The sequence below is a fragment of the Mercenaria mercenaria genome, chromosome 3 (genome assembly GCF_021730395.1).
Source record: "Mercenaria mercenaria strain notata chromosome 3, MADL_Memer_1, whole genome shotgun sequence".
Lineage (NCBI taxonomy): Eukaryota > Metazoa > Mollusca > Bivalvia > Venerida > Veneridae > Mercenaria > Mercenaria mercenaria.
In genome coordinates, this window is record NC_069363.1 from 60,520,941 (window position 1) to 60,544,647 (window position 23,707).

Below are 23,707 nucleotides of genomic sequence, written 5' to 3' on the forward strand. Positions count from 1 at the left end.
TTAAAAATTGATGCTAAGTTTCCATGTGGTTAAGAAGTTAAGGAGATAACATGAAGTTAAAATTATTTGACCTTTAACCTCCAAGTGTAACCCTGACCTTCAACCTAGTGACCGGAACTGCGCGTTTTGCTCATCATCTTGGTGTGACAAACAATTCATGTTAGTTTTATGAAAATCTTTCAGCAGTTAAAACATAATGGAGTGGACACGAAATTAAGCTATTTGACCTTTGATGTCTAAGTGTGACTTTGACCTTGGACATAGTTGACATAGGCTGTAGGGGCTGCACATCGTCTCAATTACGTTTACGACTAATGTTAGTTTTATGAAAATCTTCCAGGTTAAAAAGAAATGGAGCAGATACAAGTGATGGATGGATGGAAAGACCAATGATTAAAAAAGAAGCCTTTGTATACTTTGTATCTGGGGGTTAAACAAGTGTTTTAAATATCACTGGATGCAAAATTCCTGTGCCCAGTGAAAATTTCCTGCTGGTTTCCCAAGCACATGCTCCTTACAACAAAGAAAGGTGAAATCTAATGGCATGATACAAGTCCTTCTTGTTTCCTTTGCACGCCATCATTTGATATAATTATACCCCTATGGCCATACTTCTATGAAATTGAAGGTTTAAAGCAAACAATTTTTTTGCTCACTCCACTGGCAAACAACCATCTTAGGATATATTCCTAGGCAACACACAGCAACTTTCAGCTCACATAACATAATTACAATTCCAGGAGTGATATTCCTAGGCAACTCAAAGTACACTAGAAGCAAGACACAATTTTAACTGACTTTTCTAACCATTGAGTACATATATGATGCTATAAATCATTTTTTCATCTAAAAAAAAATAAAACATCTTAACTGTGATCATAAAATCTGAAATAGGCACATAACTTTTGAGATACCAGAAATTTATTTTGGCTAAGAACTGGTTTCTTTTTTTTTAACCTTTAGTTAGCTGGCAGCAAATGATTTTGCCTTTACGAACAGTGCAGACCAAGATCAGCCTGCACAGATGTGCAGACTGATCATGGTCTGCACTGTTCGCTATTCAGTCAGTAAATTTTCAGGGAACAGCTTTTTCGAATTATAAATGGTACTACCCAAACTGATTTATAGACCCGTCCATTTTAGAAATTTAGTAGGGTAAACGTTAAGCTGATGTCAATGTATATAGATGTTTTATAATAGTATTACCTTGGTAGAATGTTACTTATAAATGTAACAAAATAACATGGGCCTTGCTCAGTACACTCACTGCTGTCAAACCTATGCTGCCGTGAGATCACATCAAAATAATATCTTCGGGCCTTCCAGCATGGCCTTGCAGAAAAATAGGAGAAAAGTAGGAGGTCCCTACACAAAAAAGTAGGAAAAAACAGGAGGTTTGCGAACAAAAAAGTAGGAAAAGTAGGTTATTAACATAAAATGTATTCCAAACCCAGACCAAAACACCTAATAAAATGTGCTATTTAAGCACTCAAATGCAACCAAGCACCCTCAGTAGAGCATCAAAGCGTAAAACAACTATGCTTATGGAGTTTCCAAAGCTTAAAATATGGTTTGGTAGGATTATAGGTACATGTACGTTGATATGAGGCAATGTATTACAGGAGGCACCAAATGACTCCAGAAATTGCAAGCAACACATCAAGAGTCCATCATCTGCAAATATAACTACTGAATAGGCTGATTTTTTCTTCTTCTTTATGTCAAGCAAAAAAGTAGAAGTAGGAGGTTTTCACCAACAAGAGGGCCATGAAGGCCCTGTATCGCTCACCTGACTATTGACCTAAAGATCATCAAGATCAACATTCTGACCAAGTTTCATTAAGATATGCAGGGCTAGACACTTACTTTTTTCCAGTGGTGGTCCAAAGGACCAGCAGCTTTTGCAAACTGATGGTCCGACAGAATTTCAGATGGTTCTACCTAGATGTATGTTTTTTTTAAGTTAAGGCAACCAGTAACATACAAGACCCCCTCTTCTTTCATGGAGTACTTTTTACAAATACTGCAAAACATGTGATTTTTATATTATTATTTTGTTAAACATCTGCCATTTAATTATTAAAAATAGTTTTGAAAATCAAATTTAAAATAAAGATGTCAATAAAGATGATTTTTTCAGCAATTCATATTTTAAGTGGGTGGGGTATGGTGCCTCTTCCCGAAAAATGCTTCAAAATAAGAGCTTTTTTTGCAACAGTTGTCATTTTTTCTTAAATACAGACTTTTTATTGACTTTTTATTAAGACTGCACTAGAAAATCTCGTTAAAAATGTCCGAAAATCACGGCCGTGAAAACGAGTGACAAATATGGGAAACGAAAGTAACATTAAATTCTTGATAAAATACGTGTTATAATTTTTTTTTTCATTATACCTATTGAATACTTATAATTTCTGCTTATTAAAAGCATTTTTATTTGTTTTTGCCCAAACAAAGCCTCGGTAATGATAATAAATTAAATAAAATGCTATAGATCGTAACGGCCGATCGGCTTATATAAACGTGTCAAGCACATAAAATAAATGAATTTCGTTATCCAATTTGTTGTTCAGTAATAATCGGCAAGACAACAATACAGCAGAAGCTGTATACCGCTAATTAACAAGTTGTACAAACACGATAATAGGCTGCTTTTCGTATTGTTTATCAATTAACTTTTAACTTTTTGATCAATAAACACTTTTGATAATGATGGGCACTAAATACAAACAGCGAGATGACAACGTGTCAGTCGGCACGTGGCGTAATTGACATATGTCAGTAGCTCATTAATATACGACGCTCCGCCTACTGCCATACTTCAGCTTATGGCGGCAAACAATATTTAAATTCACTGGGATTTTGATTGGCACAGAGGGAGAACTTTCAAACTCGAGACGAATCAAAGAAAATTTCCGCGGGTCACGCCGACGCATCGGGCATTTTCTGTGCGAGTCAGATACAAGTTTTTCTCGATTTTCATGGGTCAAAATCCAGAACCTCAGGTCTACCGAACGCTAGATACTGTACTGATACCTCAATAGTTCGTAAATGAATACTTGAAGCAGATCAAAGAAGTACATTTTATTTTTATAGCTCTTTGAGCAGATAGATAAGTTACCGTGTTCCGTTCCCGGGTTTTAGTACCAGCGTTACATCCGGGCATTCCAAATTTCAAGAAAATATACACGGGGAAAACCAAATTCTATTTTTAAACTGCAGTACCGTTAACAATTCAATGTTTATTAATTTATTTTAAAAATGACTTGCTTGTAATTTTGGGTGGTCCATCGGACCACACAGGTTCGAGAAGTTAGTGGTCCTCCCTGAAAAGCACTGGTCTCGGACCAGCGTTAGTGTCGAGCCCTGATATGGTCATAAATGTAGCCTCTAAAGTGTTAACTAGCTTTTCCTTTGATTTGACCCAGTGACCTAGTTTTTGACCATACATGACCCAGATTCAAACTGGACCTTCAGATCATCAAGATTAACATTCTGACCAAGTTTCATGAAGATACAGTCATAAATGTGGCCTCTAAAGTGTTAACAAGCTTTTCCTTTGCTTTGGCCTAGTGACCTAGTTTTTGACCCCCACCTGACCCAGATTTAAACTTGACCTATAGATCATCAAGATTAACATTCTGACCAAGTTTCATTTAGATGTGGTCATAAATGTGGCCTCTAGAGTGTTAACTAGCTTTTCCTTTGATTTGACCTGGTGACCTAGTTTTTGACCCTACATGACCCAGATTCAAACTGGACCTTCAGATCATCAAGATTAACATTCTGACCAAGTTTCATGAAGATATATCATAAATGTGACCTCTACAATGTTAACAAGCTTTTCCTTTGATATGACCTGGTGACCTAGTTTTTGACCCCAGATGACCCAATATCGAACTCGTCCAAGATTTTATTGAGGGTAATATTCTGACTAAGTTTCATTAAAATTTGTCAAAATTGTGACCTCTACAGTGTTTTAACAGTCAAATTGTTGACGACGGACGGACGGACGACGACAGACACAGGGCAAACACAAAAGCTCACCTTGAGCACTTTGTGCTCAGGTGAGCTAAAAAGTAGAAGGCATTTAAAAAAGTAGGAAAAAGTAGGAACACTGGAAGGCCTGTATCTTTACTTTCCTTTCAAACTGCAGAAGGAAACAGTCCATTTCTTGACAAAAAACGTCTGGCAATAAATTTCCTCTGTAATCAAACATTACATAAAACTCCCACCCTGAAACTTCCATTAATCCAGCAGTCTGATAGCATTGATTTTCCTATCTTAACACTTCATAAAAGACTACCTGTAAATTTGTATTTTCCTTTTACCATTAGAAGGGGTTATCTATGACAAATCTCTAATCTAGCTGAGAACAAATAACTGATAAGGCTTCAGACCTGAAATCAATGACTGAACTAAATACCCTGAAAATAGCCCGCAAAATTAGTCCTTAAAATACACTGTTTAACCATCTGAAATTATTGAACTTTAATGGCAAAACATTTCCTGCTTTCATCTAAATCAATTATCTTATGGGGACATAAATTCTTTGATATTTCAAACTTAAAAGATAACATAAATTATCAGAATTTTACTTGTTTGTTGAGATTTAATGTCCAGGATTGACTTAACTGCAAAATCTGCTCAATGAATGATAAAGAATGAATACTGTTCAATCTTAACAAGTAACTGACACTTGAGTTGATTAGGCTCTGTCCTTGGTAAAGGTGACTGCCATCCCCCTCACACTCCACCTAAACCTCAGGAATGACAATTCAGAGTTACATCCCTTGGTTTGTATGAACAGTTGAGATGTGTGGCTAAAATTCACACAAGGTTTTCATGTACGAAAATTACAAACAAACTAGCTTCCATTAAAGAGCACGTACAGATATGTGCCAGAGTAATGAAACCAAGAAATGTCTGTGTGATATATTCTGCATAGACTAAAAACTGTACTTTGGACAGAGACACAGTGTCTCTTGTTTATGCTAGTTACCTAATTTCAGGATTCAAAATGTTTCTGCTTAGAAAAGTGTTTTAACATAGTATGAGGTTGTAATATATAATGATATATCACAATTTCATGTCAAATTAATGATTAATGGACTTATTGATTGACAAATACCTGGTCTTCCAAAGGGAAATCACTTCTCTACATCAATGAAAACAACTGTCACTGAGTTGTTTACCTTCAATTCATACCAAGTCAGTTGGTCTTGTGTTTTAGACTCATTAATCTTATTTTAAGTTTTGTAACTTAATACACCACAACAACTATGACTCCAGATTATCAAGTTACAACTTTTTCTTTAAACCTCTTTAAAAGTCAATGCCACACAGAAATGCTGTCATTAAACTCTGTCATTATAGGATGAATAGACTGATTTTCTCCATTCATTTTTTTTTTTCAAATCAATGCTAATTAGACTCAAAAATACTTAAGCCTAATTGATCTCCCTTCTCTTGTGAATGGAATAGAAATTCAATCTTGCCTACGTTTAGATGGAATATGGAAAACAGAAAATTCTGTAACTTATACTAATATAGAAATGGCCGCCTGGTTAGCTGACTTTCAAACAGAGAAAATAACTTTCAATCAGGTGTACCTTACTTCCAACCCCTGCTATGGTAAATGACTGCAGACATTATGTCTAAAGTCATTCGTTCTTAATTATTTACATGCAGTAGGGTTTTCAGTTATGTTGGAACCAGGTTAATACTTTAGTTAGACTAACTGACAGCAATATATCACCGATACTGTTGAAAAATCATGCAAAGCTAAACAAAACGATTAAAATTGCATTAAGCAAAATCTGGATTCAGTACCTGTACTGACCTGTTCTCCACAAGTAACTGCCAACTTCTGTGCATGAATCAGAAGTGGAGGACAAATGATTTGAGACACAATGCCTTTTATCAAACCATCCCTGTGTGACTGAAAGAAATAAGTCTCATGATTCAAACCCACAACCCCGTAACCAATAGATCTCCCCCTTCCGAGTTATCAAGCCAGGCAACTCAAAAAATAGAACAGAATGGTGAACTGCCATTTTCGAGGATTGGACTAATGACCAGTCATACAAATACAGTTTACTAGTGACCATCACTATGACTTTCGTTATCCTTACCTTTTCCCAACCATGATTGAACAAAAGCAACCTTTACCGAAAAACTAGAATTAATTGAGCTGTGCCATGAGAAAACCAACATAGTGCGTTTGCGACCAGCATGGATCCAGACCAGCACAGTCCGCGCAGTCTGGTCAGGATCCATGCTGTTCGCTAACAGTTTCTCCAATTCCAATAGGCTTTAAAAGCGAACAGCATGGATCCTGACCAGACTGCACGGATGCGCAGGCTGGTCTGGATCCATGCTGGTCGCAAACCCATTATGTTGGTTTTCTCATGGCACGGCTCAATTACAGTGGTATCTCTTTCATTAAGCAAGCTAATGTATAAATTAGATAATTCTTCAAGCACTTCTTGATAATCAGGTTTTCTGAAGGTTTAATGTTCAATTGATATCTATAGACAATTACTGCCAAGATAGGGCAGACATCTTATGTGATAGCAGAATTAATTTATTCAACATCACATGATCACTGTTTCCAGTATATATCATAGTAAATATTTGCACCATATTTGCACTGGACAGTCAACTGAGAAAACACCAGATAAAAGATGTTAAGGTCAAGGTGCCTGAAATCACTTGCAGTGGCCTGCTACATGAACAACAAAAACCAGGTGATGCAAATTTGATATATTAACTTTATTTTAGACTAAAACGCAATTGCAATTGCGAAATCCTCTTGCTTAAAGCAAACCGTGGATCTGTCAATCATTGGTACAAAGGAAATCTGACTACAAGGTGAGGGATAAAGACTTTCTGAGGTCATTATTACTGATTTTACACCTGCAAAGGAAGCTTTCAGAATTGGGAGTATCCTTCATGAACTTCTAAATCCTAAAAAGACTCTAAGCCAGTTGCCAATATGGGCATAAACCACAAGCAACCACAGGAGCCTGAAATTCTATCTATAATGCTCCAAATGGCTAAATATAAAAATTACCCCTCCTATATATATAAAAAAAGAACAGGAATGAAACAAAACCGTACCCCGCCCACTTTTTGTAAACAAGAAACTTCGAAAAACAGAAAAGCATCTCTATACGAGCGGTCTTATTTTGAAGAGGACAAAAAAATATACTAGAAACACTGCTTACTGTAAACTGTCTTCCTTTTAACTAACATAAAATCATCATTTTCAATACCTTTTCGTTCATCGCCGAAACCATTGCGTGACGTCACATACATGTACCTGTTTCACAGCCTCGCAGTTAATTCGATATACTTTCACTTCGATGTGTCATAACTAATTAAGGGTCAAATGCAACATTTTTATAAAAAACACAGGATTTCCATACCATATCGCAGCGCTCAGGTTATCTGCCATAATAAAAAATAGTCACTATGGAAGTTTCCAATTTTTAAATTTCCCTCCAGTGAATAATGGAGTTACTTCCCCTTTTGTTTACGTTTTTGTTTTGAAAATATTAGTTGAATACATTGACAAACAAATGCAAATATATAATTTTTATTCATGGAAAAATGAACAATAAAATATAGAACATAAACAATATCCTACCTTTATTTCTTATCGAAGTGAAAGTACATCGAATTAACTGCGAGGCTGTGAAACAGGTACATGTATATGTGACGTCACGCAATGGTTTCGGCGATGAACGAAAAGGTATTGAAAATGATGATTTTGTGTTAGTTAAAAGGAAGACAGTTTACAGTAAGCAGTGTTTCTAGTATATTTTTTTGTCCTCTTCAAAAAAAGACCGCTCGTATAGAGATGCTTTTCTGTTTTTCGAAGTTTCTTGTTTACAAAAAGTGGGCGGGGTACGGTTTTGTTTCATTCCTGTTCTTTTTTTATATATATAGGAGGGGTAATTTTTATATTTAGCCATTTTGGAGCATTATAGATAGAATTTCAGGCTCCTGTGAAGCAACTTAAGGTATTCGGCCTATATCACAATCAGCAACTTCCATTTGATTAAATATTATATTCTCCTACCCTGATTTTGGCATGAAAAAGCCATATATTTGTGATAGCAAAAGAATGCTGAAGTAGGATACAGAGAACAGCTTAGAATACATATCACATAGAAATTGCCAGAGTATCATTGTGGCTCCATTACCTTAAACACACACAAGCTACAAGAAAAGTTTCAAGAGATGGCACATACGCTTGTCAGTCCAACTGTAAAATCTTACAGATCTGAAAAATCTGAGTGAATAAAAACCCAAGGGGAATTCCATACACTCAGCCTTGACCATTTACTTAGTCACAACTAGATAAAGCAATAAAGTTGGAAGTCAAGGTGATATTGATTGCCCATTTCTGTCACTTTCATCAACAACATGGTGATAAACTGGCTTGTCAATTACTGTTGATACAAATTGTACCAATATCTATCATTCAATTATTGTATAAATAAATGATGAAATTAAGTGTTACATTGACACTAAACACCAGCTTTTATGACATACATTGTGACATGAGAAAAGTGCAGGAAGGGCCATAACTCAAATTGAAAAATGGGGAACAGATAAAACCTCAAAATACCCGTATATGAAATAATCTTTCCATACCTTCACCCATAACAAGAACAAAAGTGTTAAAACATTGTACATCAAAGCAAAACTACAACTAGATCTGTAGATCCTCATATTTACAACCTTATGGTGCGTAACATGCCCATTCACAAGACAGCCCAGGAAAAATTGGCATATAAGAAGTAATTACAATGAACACGTGGAGGATGCAAACTGTGGATGAGGGATACCTGGATAAGGCTGTGGATATGGGATACCAAGGTATACAAGTGGAACTTAGTCATTGTGTAAAATCTGCAACCAATAGCTATTATACTTTCTGATTTAGTTTTCGAAAACTAAAATAAATACCAAAATTAAAGTCCCTGCAACCTTGACCTGTAAGCCACTGATCCTAAAAACAATTTGGATTTTCCTCCACTGGTACTTAGAAAAGTTTGAATGCATCTAGAAACCACTTAATCTGAAGGTCACTGTGACCTTGACCTTTATCCCTAACAAGAGCTGTCCGTAAGACAGCCAAGCTCGACTATTCGAAATATTGTCCCAGAAGCAGGAAAATATTACCCAAAAAGGTTAATATCAAAAGAGTTTTAGTTTAAAAGGGGACATAATTTGACCAAAATGCATATCAGAGTTATGGGACTTGCTGCTATCAACTAGTTTTATAACCCCGAAGGCACATGTGAAGTTTCAATTCAATATCTGCATTAGTTTTGGAGATAGTAACTTGCATGTAAAACTTTAACCAGAATTTTCTAAGTCCAAAAGGGGGCATAATTTGCCCAAAATACATGTCAGAGTTATTGGACTTGACCCAGTGAGGTTGGTAATTGATCTAGAAAAAGAAAATATAAGTTTCAAATCTATATGCCTTTTAGTAATAGCTGTATGTACTTGCACGCTAAACTTTAACCAGGATTTTCTAAGTCCAAAAGGGGGCATAATTTGCCCAAAATACATGTCAGAGTTATGGGACTTGACCCAGTGAGGTTGGTAATTGATCTAGAAAAAGAAAAAATAAGTTTCAAATCTATATGCCTTTTAGTAATAGCTGTATGTACTTGCACGCTAAACTTTAACCAGGATTTTCTAAGTCCAAAAGGGGGCATAATTTGCCCAAAATACATGTCAGAGTTATGGGACTTGACCCAGTGAGGTTGGTAATTGACCTAGAAAAAGAAAAAATAAGTTTCAAATCTATATGCCTTTTAGTAATAGCTGTATGTACTTGCATGCAAAACTTTAACCAGGATTTTCTAAGTCCAAAAGGGGGCATAAATTGGCCAAAATGAAGGTCAGAATTATGGGACTTGCTGCTATCAACCAGTTGTATAACCCCAAAGACACATGTGAAGTTTCAATTCAATATCTGCATAAGTTCTGGAGATAGTAACTTGCATGTAAAACTTTAACCAGAATTTTCTAAGTCCAAAAGGGGGCATAATTTGCTCAAAATACATGTCAGAGTTATGGGATGACCCAGTGAGGTTGGTAATTGACCTAGAAAAGAAAAAATAAGTTTTAAAGCTATATGCCTTTAACTGATAGCTGTATATACTTGCATGCAAAAACTTAACCAAGGTGTGACGCCGACGCCAGGGTGAGTAGAATAGCCAGACTATTCTTTGAATAGTCGAGCTAAAAACTAAAACCCAAGCGGGGCTTAATTATTTTGTACAGTTTCAAACCTGTAGCTGTTATACTTTCTGACTTTGTGCCAAGAAACAGATGCCATTTCATAATGTGTCTCTTTTCTATGCAAAACATGTAAATTAGTATACTGATCATGAACTGTATACCATCATTGTAAATCTGCAGTCAAAACCTCATTATCTGTATTTTATGGCACAAAAAGTGCAGAAAACATGGGAAATAATTCTAAATTCGCCCAAGGACCATTACTCTGTAAAACAAGAGGACCATGATGGTCCTGAATCGCTCTCCTGTCCCCACATGACCCAGTTTTGAACGGAGTATGACGTCGTTTTTTCTATTATTTGACATAGTGACCTAGTTTTTAAGCTCATGTGACCCGGTTTTGAATATGACCTAGATATCATCAAGATAAAAATTCTGACCGATTTTCCTGAAGATCCATTGAAAAATATGGCCTCTAGAGAGGTCACAAGGTTTTTCTATTATTTGACCTAATGACCTAGTTTTTGAAGGCACGTGACCCAGTTTTGTTCTTGACCTAGATATCATCAAGGTGAACATTCTCACCAATTTTCATGAAGATCTATAGAAAAATATGGCCTCTAGAGAGGTCACAAGATTTTTTTATTTTTAGATCACTGACCAAGATTTTGACAGCACATAACCCAGTTTCGAATTTTACCAAGATACCAATTTTCATGAAGATCCATTGAAAAATATGGCCTCTAAAGAGGTCAAAAGGTTTTTCTATTTTTCGACCTACTGACCTAGTTTTTGACCGCAGTTGACCCAGTTTTGAACTTGACCTAGATATCTTCAAGGAGAACATTCAGACCAACTTTCATACAGATCCCATGAAAAATATGGCCTCTAGAGAGGTCACAAGGTTTTTCTATTATTTGACCTAATGACCTAGTTTTTGATGGCACGTGATTCAGTTTTAAACTTGACCTAGATATCATCAAGGTGAACATTCTCACCAATTTTCATGAAGCTCCATTGAAAAATATGGCCTCTAGAGAGGTCAAACTGTTTTTCTATTTTTAGACCTACTGACTTAGTTTTTGACCGCAGTTGACCCAGTTTTGAACCTGACCTAGATATCATCAAGATGGACATTCAGACCAACTTTCATACAGATCCCAAGAAAAATATGGCCTCTAGAGAGGTCACATGGTTTTTCTATTATTTGACCTAATGACCTAGTTTTTGATGCCACGTGACCCAGTTTTGAACTTGACCTAGATATCTTCAAGGAGAACATTCTCACCAATTTTCATGAAGATCTATTGAAAAATATGGCCTCTAGAAAGGTCACAATGTTTTTCTTTTTTTAGACCTACTGACCTAGTTTTTGACCATACGTGACCCAGTTTCGAACTTGACCTAGATATCATCAAGGTGAACATTCTCATCAATTTTCATGAAGATCCATTGAAAAATATGGCCTCTAGAGAGGTCACAAGATTTCTCTATTTTGAGACCTACTGACCTAGTTTTGAACCGCACGTGACCCAGTTTCGAACTTGACCTAGATATCATCAAGATGAACATTCTGACCGACTTTCATAAAGATCCCATGAAAAATGTGACCTCTAGTGTGGTCACAAGCAAAAGTTTATGCACACACGGACGACGAACGCCGCGCGATCACAAAAGCTCACCTTGTCACTTTGTGACAGGTGAGCTAAAAACTGTCTAATCAAATCTAGAGCAGATTCCTCATACCAAACCTGTATGCCAAAAATCAGGTCAACACCCAAATATATTCTGAATGATGAAAACAGCCATATCATGATAATTATCACCTGTTTTTTTCTAACAGGTGTAAAAGGACTACCAAAATAAATTGTAAAGATATTTATATCTTTATTGCCATGACAAAACAGCTTGTCAATTCAATTCTAATCATCACACCTTGATACACAATAAACGCAAGAGCATGCATAATGACAGCGAATTTAATTTTGTTGGGAAAAAGCCTTACCATGAGCTCTGCGATGACTTCTATGTGACCTCATGTGAACCATGTCATCTGTCATCATGGTAACACCACTGGAACACTTGGTTGCCATGGCCACACTCGCAGAATCCAGTACCGGAGGTTTCATCTGTCAACAGTGCCAACAACAGTTTCAGGAATGAGTAAGTTCATTTTAAATTTGTTTTCTTTTTTCTATCATCTTGATGTTCCTAGCAGATCAAACAACCTGAAAATAGAAATACAATGTCTAAAATGGAACTTTGAGTTAATGTATCATTTCTGATGTTGTAAAAATGCACTCCTTCAAATGGTAATATGCATGGCCCTATGGCTGTGTTTGGGGTGCTCTGTGCTTCTGGGAAATCTACCATTACCTGTTATTTTCTATATAGCTACGCTAATGCCATAGTAAATGCAATACTAAATGTAATAATTTTGTCAGAAAATTTCTCTTGGCAGTGGTTAATTGGAAGTCCAACCGGTGGTATAGGAGAAGTACGGTAGCACAGATCAAAGAATTTTACTAATCAAGGATTATGACTCCACTGAAAGTCATTAAATCAAAATATGACGATAATATGCATAACTAAGCTTTACAATAATCACGTATGAGGTTTGGTGAAATTCTAACTGTATACAGCAAGTAGTGCAAATCCTGTAAAATATGACAAATCAAGGGCTATAACTCTGCTGAAAACCACTAAACCAGAACATGCTGATGAAAGTTATAACTAGGTTTGTCACTGAAAGCTCCTGCAAAGTTTGACTGAAATCTACCCTATGGTGAAAGAGAAGTTGCCAAAAAATCATAAATTTGGACAAACAAAACAAAAGGCCATATCTCCCCTGAAAATCACTGAACCGCAACATGCCAATAATATGCTTAATAACATTTGGCACCAATCACTCCTGTAAGGTGTGATGGAAATCCACCCTATTATATAAGACAAATGGCTAAAACATCATAAAATTTAATGAATCAAGGGCCACGACTCTGCTGAACAACACCAAACCAGAATTCCCCAGAATGTGCACAACTAGGCTTGGCACTTTTGTAAAGTTTGGTGTTATTCCTTTCGATGGTATCAGAGCAATTGCCTGCGCAAGGTAAAATAGGACAAATCAAAGGTCATAACTCCAATGAAAATCACTGAAACTGAACACAATATGTCATTATGCACAACAAGACTTGGCACTGATCTCTCCTGTAAGCTTTGGTGTAAGTCTACCCAATAATGTAAGAGTAAATAGATCAAGGGCAATAACACTGCTGAAAATCAGAGAAAGAAATATATATATATATGTTTCACTACATATCGGAGACAGAAATACAATGTACTTCCTTTGCTGGTAAATATCCAAGTCTATGTACCCGACCCAGATGATATTCCCTCAGGGCGATAGGTCAAGGTGAACATCACATTTTGTCAGGTCCAAAACTTGTATATTCACTTCATTATCATACAATAAGTGTTTCATAATTATGTTCTGCAAATATATCAAAATCATCTAAAAAAGTAATTTCCATACTCTTTAAGATATTTATTTATTTGATGAAACCAAAAAAAAAAAAAATCAACATATTCCAAACAGATATTACTTTTCAACACACAAATCCAGCTGATAATATTTTATTTGAAATATTTACCTGTACAATTGTGAAACTTTAACACTTTAACACAAACAACATTTAAGTCCAATGATTGTGAAATTTGAATTATTTCCAGTCATGAGCTACTGAATACAAGTAATTTATTTATAAAGTACATGTATTCTACACCTTATTGTATATCGACCAGACAAAATATCTCCTTAAAGAACTTATATCTCCATTTCGCGTCCTCTACTTTCTATTTCACGGGAAGTTAAACTGAGACACCAACAGTGACACTTAAAATCTATTGTGATACAAGTTGTTAATCATACAAGGTATCTAAAAATCCCAATATCTGACTTAGTCATACCAGACAAAACTATCATGTCAAACGGCCAAGTGGTCCAGGTAGGCGGGAGATAATGTCCCACATTGATCTTCTATACAATAATAAACAGCTTAATCACTTAATGACTGTAATCAACTATAATGCTATTATCTATTATATTAAGATAAGTCAACTGAATGACTAATGAGATACTAAAGTTGTTTTATTTCAATTTCGTAAGATGATGAAGGATAATTAAGGTCTATTCCCAGCTATCAACTTGAAATAAGAAGTTTTATGCTATTGTCATTTTTCTTCTCAAAATTCAAAATGTACTGTCAACTGTTTATAGTTAACTGTAATCAAGTACAAACAAAGAAATCAATATATGAAAATTGACTAAGAGTCATATGACTTGTCATACAGAATATTTATTTTTGTGATGTACATGTACATTAATTTTGATAAAGGTCACAAAGAAAATTCATTTGGTGATGTATATTTGGGGAATGCCTGTGCCCTACATTTATTAAAACATTCAATCATACTCACATTTTAAGATTTAACAGTTTATAGAATTAATTAATTAATGCCTTATGATAGATGGAACAAAATGTAACAAAGCCTCAAAGTTAATAATTAATTAATGCCCTATAATACATGACACAAATGAAACAAATTATGTCAATGAATTAGTTGTTTATTTTATTTTACCATAAAGACATACAATCATACAACTACACCAGTCCTTAACTCTGCACTTCTGTATCCTAAGGGTACATTGTGTGACAGATAAAATCTTTACCATGAAAAAGACAATCTTTTGTAACTACATTTTTTTTTAAATTCATGAATAAATATTAAAAATAATCACCTATGACAAAGATCTATTTTAAGTTTTGCCAAAAAATATTATATACCGAGTATTAAGGTGGTTATTCACATTTACCGTTAAGCAACATTTTATGACATTTTTCAGTTTTCGTATAATCTGTTAGAGATTTACTTAAGGAACAAAAAGACCAATTACATAAAGTTAGATCCTTATTAGAAACCTTTGTTTTATTGATGTTTTGTCATTAATCCCCTTAAATACTAAAGTATTTGAAAAGCTTGATACTTATTTTCTTTTTTTTAGTGCAATATCCGATAGGTTCAAAAGGCAAGTTTTAAAACTGAATGCAACTTCTGACATTTATTTCTAATCTGTTTTGGCTGCGTCACCAAAAATGGAAAAGGGAAGTTATAGTTATTTTTCACACAAGCATTTCAATCTATTAAATGTCAGGAAAATATATATCTGTTAATGCAAAATTTTGAAAAATATAATAAAATTGGTCTTATATTAAAATCAATCCTTAGCCAAAGTATGTTTATTAACCTTTAGCCTGCTGGCGGCAAGTAATTCTGCCTTTGCGACCCGTCCAGGCTGATCTCGGTATTCAGTCAGTAAATTTTCAGTTAACACCCCTTTGAATAATAAGTGGTACTGCCCAAACTGTCCATTTTAGACATTTAACTGGCTAAGGGTTAAATTTATACTTGCACTAATTTGTAACTAAAGTAATTCTATCTTGGCTGGGTAACCAGGATACAAAAATCTGATTTTATAAAATACCTCTCATGAAAATTAATTTGTATTAAGTGCTAAGTGAACTTCAATATGTATAATGATCAGATGTTAAAGTTTAAAACATTTCTTGAACAAAATCTGATTAACTACCTTTAAGTTACTAAATATCTTTTAAAATAGAAGGAAGAAATACTATCTAAACCCACAAATATTTGAATCATTCACATCGACAACTAAACCACACAATCTAGTATCTGCCAGGGCAGAAATAGTTGAGTTGTTTAGAAAAATGCATCATAAACTTCCTGTCAACAGAAACTTTTTAATGGAAAACATTTTATCACAATGAAAACATCTTTTCAATTGATAAAAAAGGCCTTGAAATGAATGTGTAACAAAACTGTGTACATGTTGTAAAATTTGAAACATCTAATCCTTAGTATAAATATTATTGCACGATTATTTTCTATTTAGTAAAAGCTTTAGTATATCCATTTACGTGTCTATGTTAGGCACTTAAATATTTACAGCATTTCGAAATATGTCAAAGTGTCGGCATTGTATCTGGACGATTTCACTCTGCTTTCATACAAAACAATTCTACAGATCTAGTTTATGAGTGGCCATCATAAAATGCAATAAATTTTCATGAAAGATCAAGAATATCAGATAAGCTCTATGTGAATGAATTATCTCCACCTGATTTAGCAAATATTAATTTCAGGTGTACAGATGACTTTAATATTTTTGTGCTTGACCACATGCTTCTGAGAGATTTCAATGAAAACAAGTAAATATTAATGGTCCTATCCATTAAATCTGAACACTTTCATTTACCCAGTAGAAGATGCTTTTGTAAAAAAGCACATGTCTTCCCCACTGCATAGTCGTATATGCTAGAAGTCAATAGGGGACAAGAGCGAAAGTCAAAGAGATACTGATGGTTGGCCGCAATAGGGATCACCTAGTTGACATGTCCAACCATCGCACTAAGTTTCAAGATTCTGGGCCCAGTGGTTCTCAAGTTATGAATTGGATACAGTTATCCATGTTCAGGCCCCTGTGACCTTGACCTTTAACAGAGTGATCCCAAAATCATAAGGGGTCATCTTACTCTGCATGTACAATCATCCTATTAAGTTACAACATTCTGGGTCAAGTAGTTCTCAAGTTATTGATTGGAAAGAGTTTCAGCCCCTGTGACCTTGAGCTTTGATGAAGTGACCCAAAAAAACAAAAGGGGTCACCTACTCTGTAATTCCTATCTCCCTATGAAGTTTGAAGGTTCTAGGTCAAATGGTTCTCCAGCTATAAACCGGATATGGATTTCCATTTTCTATCCACTGCGACCTTGACCTTTAATAGTGACACCAAAATCAATAGGGGATATCTACTCTACATGTCCAATCATCCTATGAAGTTTCAACATTCTGAGTCAAGTGGTTCTCAAGTTACTGACCGAAAATGGTTTTCCATGTTCAGGCCCCTGTGACCTTGACCTTTAACAGAGTGACTCCAAAATCAATAGGGGTTACCCCTCTGCATGTCTAATCAACCTATGAAATTTCAACATTCTGGGTCAATTGGTTCTCAAGTTACTGACCGGAAATTGTAATCCATGTTCAGGCCCCTGTGATCTTGACCTTTGATAAAGTGACCCCAAAATCAACAGGGGTCATCTATTCTGCATGTCCAATCATCCTATTAAGTTTCAACATGCTAGGTCAAGTGGTTTTCAAGTTATTGATCAGAAATGGTTTTACATGTTCAGGCCCGTGACCTTAACCTTTAACAGAGTGACCCCAAAATCAATACCGTTCATCTACTCATCAATCATCCTATGAAGTTTCAACATTCTGGGTCAAGTGGTTCTCAAGTTACTGATCGGAAATGACTTTCCATGTTCAGGCCCCTGTGACCTTGACCTTTAATAGAGTGACCCCAAAATCAATAGGTGTCATCTGCTCCGCATGATCAATCATCCTATTAAGTTTCAACATTCTGGGTAAAGTGATTCTGAAGTTATTGATCGGAAATGGTCAACCGAGAGTTCAAAACTGAACTGAGCATACCAAAGACTCCCCTAGGTAGTGAAGACATCATAAACCCACTAGCGAATGATCTGTCCTTAGTGACTGTGAGACTTGCTGTTCCTCGTCTTGACCGCGGGAAGCAAGAGGATGAAGGCATTCGGAAGAGCCTCACACTTGCTATGATCAATGAAGACTATCCTCTGGAATTATGGACTCATGTCTGTACAGACGGATCAGCCACATGCGCCGTCAAAGATGGAGGAGCAGGAGTTTTCATTCAATACCCATCTGGCAAGAGAGAAACACTACATGCAGCCACAGGAAAACACTTCAGCAATTACAAGGCAGAGACTGAAGCACTCATGAAGGCCGTCTCAATGGTTGAAGACTCGGTAGAAGAAAGCTCCTCATTTGTCTTTCTCACAGATGCACTGTCTGTCATGGAAGCTCTGATCAACAATAAAGCTCCGCAGCTAGCTAGGAGAATGCAGAGCCTGAGTATAACCTGCAAAGTAGCACTTCAGTGGATTCCATCCCATTGTGGACTTGCAGGCAATGAAGAGGCAGACAAACTGGCTAAGCTAGGAGCTCAGTCAGAACAACCAACAGAACCTGTGAGTTACAAGGAGAAAGTCACCATCATCAAGGCACTAACGAGACCAAGGATGGAGGAAGATGCTTTTCATCTCCTTGATCGGTCTGAACAAGTGATGATGGTCAGGCTCCGCTCAGGGCACAACAAGCTCAATGCTCACGTGTACAAGAAATACAGATTGACATCATCGCCAACTTGTCTATGTGGTGAAGAAGATCAGACTGCAGAGCATATACTTCAGAGATGTAAAAGGCATGACCAGGAGCGAGCTGCGACTTGGCCGATAGATACCTCAATCCACCAGAAACTATATGGAGGCAATGAGGATCTTCAGCAAACCGCAAGTTTCATCGAGGCTACTGGTCTGACAGAGTAGACGCGAACGACAAGAAGAAGAAGAAGTTTTCCATGTTCAGGCCCTAGTGACCTTGATCTTTAATAGAGTGACCCCGAAATCAATAGGGGTCATCCACTCTGCATGACCAATCATCCTATGAAGTTTCAACATTCTGGGTCAAGTGGTTCTCAAGTTACAGACCGGAAATGGTTTTCCTTGTTCAGGCCCCTGTGACCTTGATCTTTAACGCAGTGTCCCCAAAATCAATAGGCGTCATCTACTCTGCATGACTAATCATTATGAAGTTTCAACATTCTGGGTCAAGGGGTTCTCAAGTTATTGATCGGAAATTGTTTTCCATGTTCAGGCCCCTGTGACCTTGACCGTTGACTTAGTCACCCCAAAGCAATATAGGTCGTCTACTCCATAAGCCCTACAAACCTACGAAGTCTGAAGATTCTAGGTCAAATGGCTCTCCAGTTATTGATCGGAAATGAAGTGTGACATACGGATGGATGGACAGGGCAAAACGAGACATACAATGTAATAAGAGCTGTCCGTAGAACAGCCAATCTTGACTATTCAAATTGTCGTCCCAGAAGCAGGAATATTACCCTAAACGTTAAACAAGAGCTCGTAGAACACAAAATGTCTCCCTGGATGCATTCAGTAACTGCTGTTCTGGGTCAATGTGACCTTGATCTACTGACCTCAAAATCAATAGGGGTCATCTGATGGTCATGATCAACCTCCCTATAAAGTTTCGTGATCCTAAGCCCAAGCGTTCTCGAGTTATTGTCTGAAAAAGGTTTTTAACAATGTGACCATGACCTTTGACCTACTGACCTCAAAATCAATAGGGGTCATTTGCTGGTCATGATCAACCTCCCTATCAAGTTTTGTGATCCTAAGCCCAAGCCTTCTCAAGTTATCATCCAGAAACTGTTTAACTGTTCTGTGACCTTGACCTTTGACCTACTAAATTCAAAGTCTATAAACCCTGCTGATCATGATCAACTTCCAGAAGTTAACAAAATTGTCATCCTAGGCAAAATGTTCTCAAGTTATTGTCTGGAAACCGTTTTAACTATTCCGGGTCACTGTGACCTTGACAGGGCTCGATTTAGCTTTGGACCGTTGGCCCGTGTCCAATTAAAACTCTCTCGGTCCAACTCGTCCTCTATTGAGCTGGTCCGTCGGTCCAGTTCGAAAAACTGGGTCCACAACGATAATAAACTGATGCGTGAATAATTTTTAGTATGAATTTATTACGCAAATTTTGATTGGACGCTGAGTAGTCTGTAAGCCAACTGAAAACGCGCTATGTAAACCAATATGGCGGCCTCCAGTAGCGAATATCCGAAAAAGTTATTTTCAATATTTGGTGCCGCTAGTGGCCGTAAGGTAAAATCAGCAAAAAAAAATGAAGAGGAAAAAAAGGAAAAGGCTAGACAGTACGAAAATTCCAGAAAACGTAACTTTGTAGATTCCTGGTTAACTGAATTTACATGATTGAACTATTGTGAGCAAAATGGTATGACATGTGTTATTTACTCTCGACATGAAAAGAAGCAAACGGATCATGGATTTATCAGAGGGTATAAGAAATTCGAACATGATCGACTTACCAATCATGAGAAAACAGAAATGCACTCTCACAATGTAAAAAAACATAATGCAGTTTTAAACCCAGACCAATCCCAGGCTGCTAAAGCAATCAGGTCGTAAAACCAGACAGTCATATGTAGACTTAAAAATTTGTTTAGATCAGTGCATGGACTGTGTAAAAAGGGCAAGTCATATACAGACTACATTTTAATATGTGACTTAGAACATTACAGATGATTCCCAGTCAGTGTCTGCTGAGAACATCTCAGATGGTTCCCAGTCAGTGCCTGTTGAGAACATCTCAGATGGTTCCCAGTCAGTGCCTGCTGAGAACATCTCAGATGGTTCCCAGTCAGTGTCTGCTGAGAACATCTCAGATGGTTCCCAGTCAGTGCCTGCTAAGAACATCTCAAATGGTTCCCAGTCAGTGTCTGCTGAGAACATCTCAGATGGTTCCCAGACAGTGCCTGCTGATGATTCCCAGTCAGTGTCTGCTGAGAACATCTCAGATGGTTCCCAGTCAGTGTCTGCTGAGAACATCTCAGATGGTTCCCAGTCATTATATGATCAAAATATTTTGAACGATGAATACTTGTCAGATTACCAGTCTGATGGGGATTATGAAAGTGAGTATGACTCTGACATTGAAACATATGTTCCTTTTATTGAGAGAAAAAAAATGAAATAACTTGTTTCAAAAAACTATATAAACTTGACAGTTTCATGTCACGGTACAATTGAAACCTCTGAACTATGTTAATCAGGCTTAAGTAGAAAATAAATGAAATGACATGTATTTTGTCTTATTTTGTGACATGTAAAATACAGTGTATGGTGGTTTCAAAGCCTTGTCTTTTTTGGTCCAGCTCAGTTGGATCCGGGCCAACTGATATTGAGATGAGGTGGTCCGGATGTCCAGCTCAAATTCCAGCCTTAGGTCGAGCCCTGCTTGACCTTTGACCTTCTGATTTTAAATTCAATAAGGGTCATCTCCAGGTTATGATCAACCTCAGGAAACCACAGACATGTTCTGGGTCAATGTTCTCAAGTTATTGTCCGAAAATTGTTTAACAATGTGACCTTGACCTTTGACCTACTGACCTCAAAATCAATAGCGGTCATTTGCTGGTCATGATCAACCTCCCTATCAAGTTTTGTGATCCTATGCCCAAGCATTCTCAAGTTATCGTCCGGAAACTGTTTAACTGTTCCGGGTCACTGTGACCCTGACCTTTGACCTACTGACCCCCAAGTCAATAAGGGTCATCAGCTGGTCATGATCAACTTCCTATAAAGTTTCATGATCCTAGGCCCAAGCCTTTTCAAGTTATAATCCAACTGTTCTGGGTCACTGTGATCTTCTTTAACAGGATTTTCTAAGTCCAAAAGGGGGCATAATTTGGCCAAAATACACGTCAGAATCATGGGACTTAATGCTATCACCTAGTTTTAAAACCCCAAAGACACATGTGAAGTTTCAAATCCAAATCTGCATTAGTTTTTGAGATAGTAACTTGCATGCAAAATTTTAACCAGGATTTTCTTAGTCCGAAAATGGGCATAATTTGGCCAAAACACATGTCAGAGTTATGGGACTTGACCCAGTAAGGTTGGTTATTGACCTTGAAAAAGAAAAAATAAGTTTCAGAGCTATATGCCTTTAAATGACAACTTCACATACTTGCATGCAGCAATAACAAGCGTAATTTAAAAAGTAGAAATAACAGTTTGATGTACGAGATGAACTACCCTGAACTCAGGAAGATTCTGCTGTACTAAACCAATAGACAGTATAATTATAAATATAGTTCTGGCTTCCATATTAACTTAATTGACACTATTTTTATTTTGTGATGGTCATGTCCATTAGCTTATGGCATATAGGTTCCTACTCATGTCACAACTGCAATGGTTGGCATATTATTGCAGACAGTGGTACTCATTTGAAACTTGTGCGTATCACTTGTCTTCAAACGAAATTGTGTAAAAATGGTTTATTTTTTTGTCAGATCAAATTGACAAAAGAAAAATGGATTAAAAATATTGTAATGATAGTAGCTTTATAGGCCACTATCAACAGCCTTGCTGTAGGGTTATAGGCCACTATCAACAGCCTTGCTGTAGGGTTAACCCTCTAGGAACGCGGTTGAATCAAAAGGTTCGGGGTTCCAGCCCAAGCGGGGTAGGGCTGTCATCGATAGAAACGATATCGATGTATCAACGATATTTTTTTGTCGATCGATTATCGATTCCCATTTTCAAAAATCGATATTTTACAGAGAGAAAAAACTACCCAAATAAACACTCACACCCTAAAAAACAACTAAAGTTCACAAAATTGTAAATTTGGATAAATGCAAAAAAAGGAGTGAAGGCAAAATAAAAATGAAAGATGTTATTAATTTTTATGTATTTCTTTTATTTTATAAATACAAATACAACACAATCAAACAGAAATATGGAAAGTAGGCAATAAAACTACAAATAGCATTTACAGGAAGGTATATAGTATGCATATGAACAAATAGGTCGTTAATCTAACTTAATAATCAATATATCGATGTATCGTCGATATTTGTCTTCTGATATATCGGTATCGCCGATACGCCTAAGACCCAATCAATGACAGCCCTAAAGCAGGGACCTTGGTATTTTCTGTACCTGGGTTTACTTTCATATTTTAAAGTACAAGTTAAGTCCATCATGGCATTTCAGATGATGAAAATGTAACACGACATATTTATGGTTAGGTTTCAATACAGGGCTCGTTTCAGCTCAGAGCAGAATGAACATCTCTCAGCAACGGGTCGAATCACTGGCGCCAGATCAGAAGGAAAATGCCTCTGTACATGTTATACCCTACCCTAGGTATTCTATAAGAACCATGGTCATGAACGGAAAAGTGCACTAACCCGTTTCAATCGTACATTTCTCAACTTAAACGCGCACTTCGGTGAATGGGTACCTAGTTTATTGAACAAGCGATAATTTATCTTCCATCGTGCACCAGACACATTGTCTCAATATTCCATATTGCTGAGATTATCAACATATTTTATGCTTTCGTCAACGTTACAGAAAAACTTGCTTGACCTTCCCTAATGAATATCCGGTCTAGAGGTCACGGCAGTGTGCACATGTTTGGCGAAACGTAAACAAACAAAAACAGAATTTAAAAAAATCACAATTTTACACTAAAACTCGAAATGATGAATGAAATTCATCTTGTATATGATCTTTAATTTGAAATCGTACATTGGTCTGCATCTGTTCTGTTTATTTTATTCATTTTGCACATTAATGCTGCATTTTCACATTTTAGCGAACACGTGTAGTAAAATGACGATTGACGTACATTTTCACAACAG

At 36.5% G+C, this 23,707-nt stretch overlaps 1 protein-coding gene across 4 annotated transcripts in view; it reads right to left on the reverse strand.

Annotated features, from left to right (window-relative positions):
• LOC123524595 (neurofilament medium polypeptide-like) overlaps positions 1-23,707 on the reverse strand; it is a 54,839-nt gene that overhangs the window by 30,542 nt on the left and 590 nt on the right. The window contains exons 1-2 of one of the 4 annotated variants that reach the window (XM_053538700.1): positions 14,236-14,254; positions 12,275-12,497 (exon numbers count right to left, since the gene is read on the reverse strand). In XM_053538700.1, the coding sequence (XP_053394675.1) occupies positions 12,275-12,398 (124 nt within the window). In that variant the 5' untranslated portion in view covers positions 12,399-12,497; positions 14,236-14,254. Of the gene's footprint in view, positions 1-12,274; positions 12,498-13,919; positions 14,199-14,235; positions 14,255-23,707 lie in introns of those variants that run through there. The other 3 variants (XM_053538699.1, XM_045302888.2, XM_053538698.1) reach the window with 3 other exon arrangements.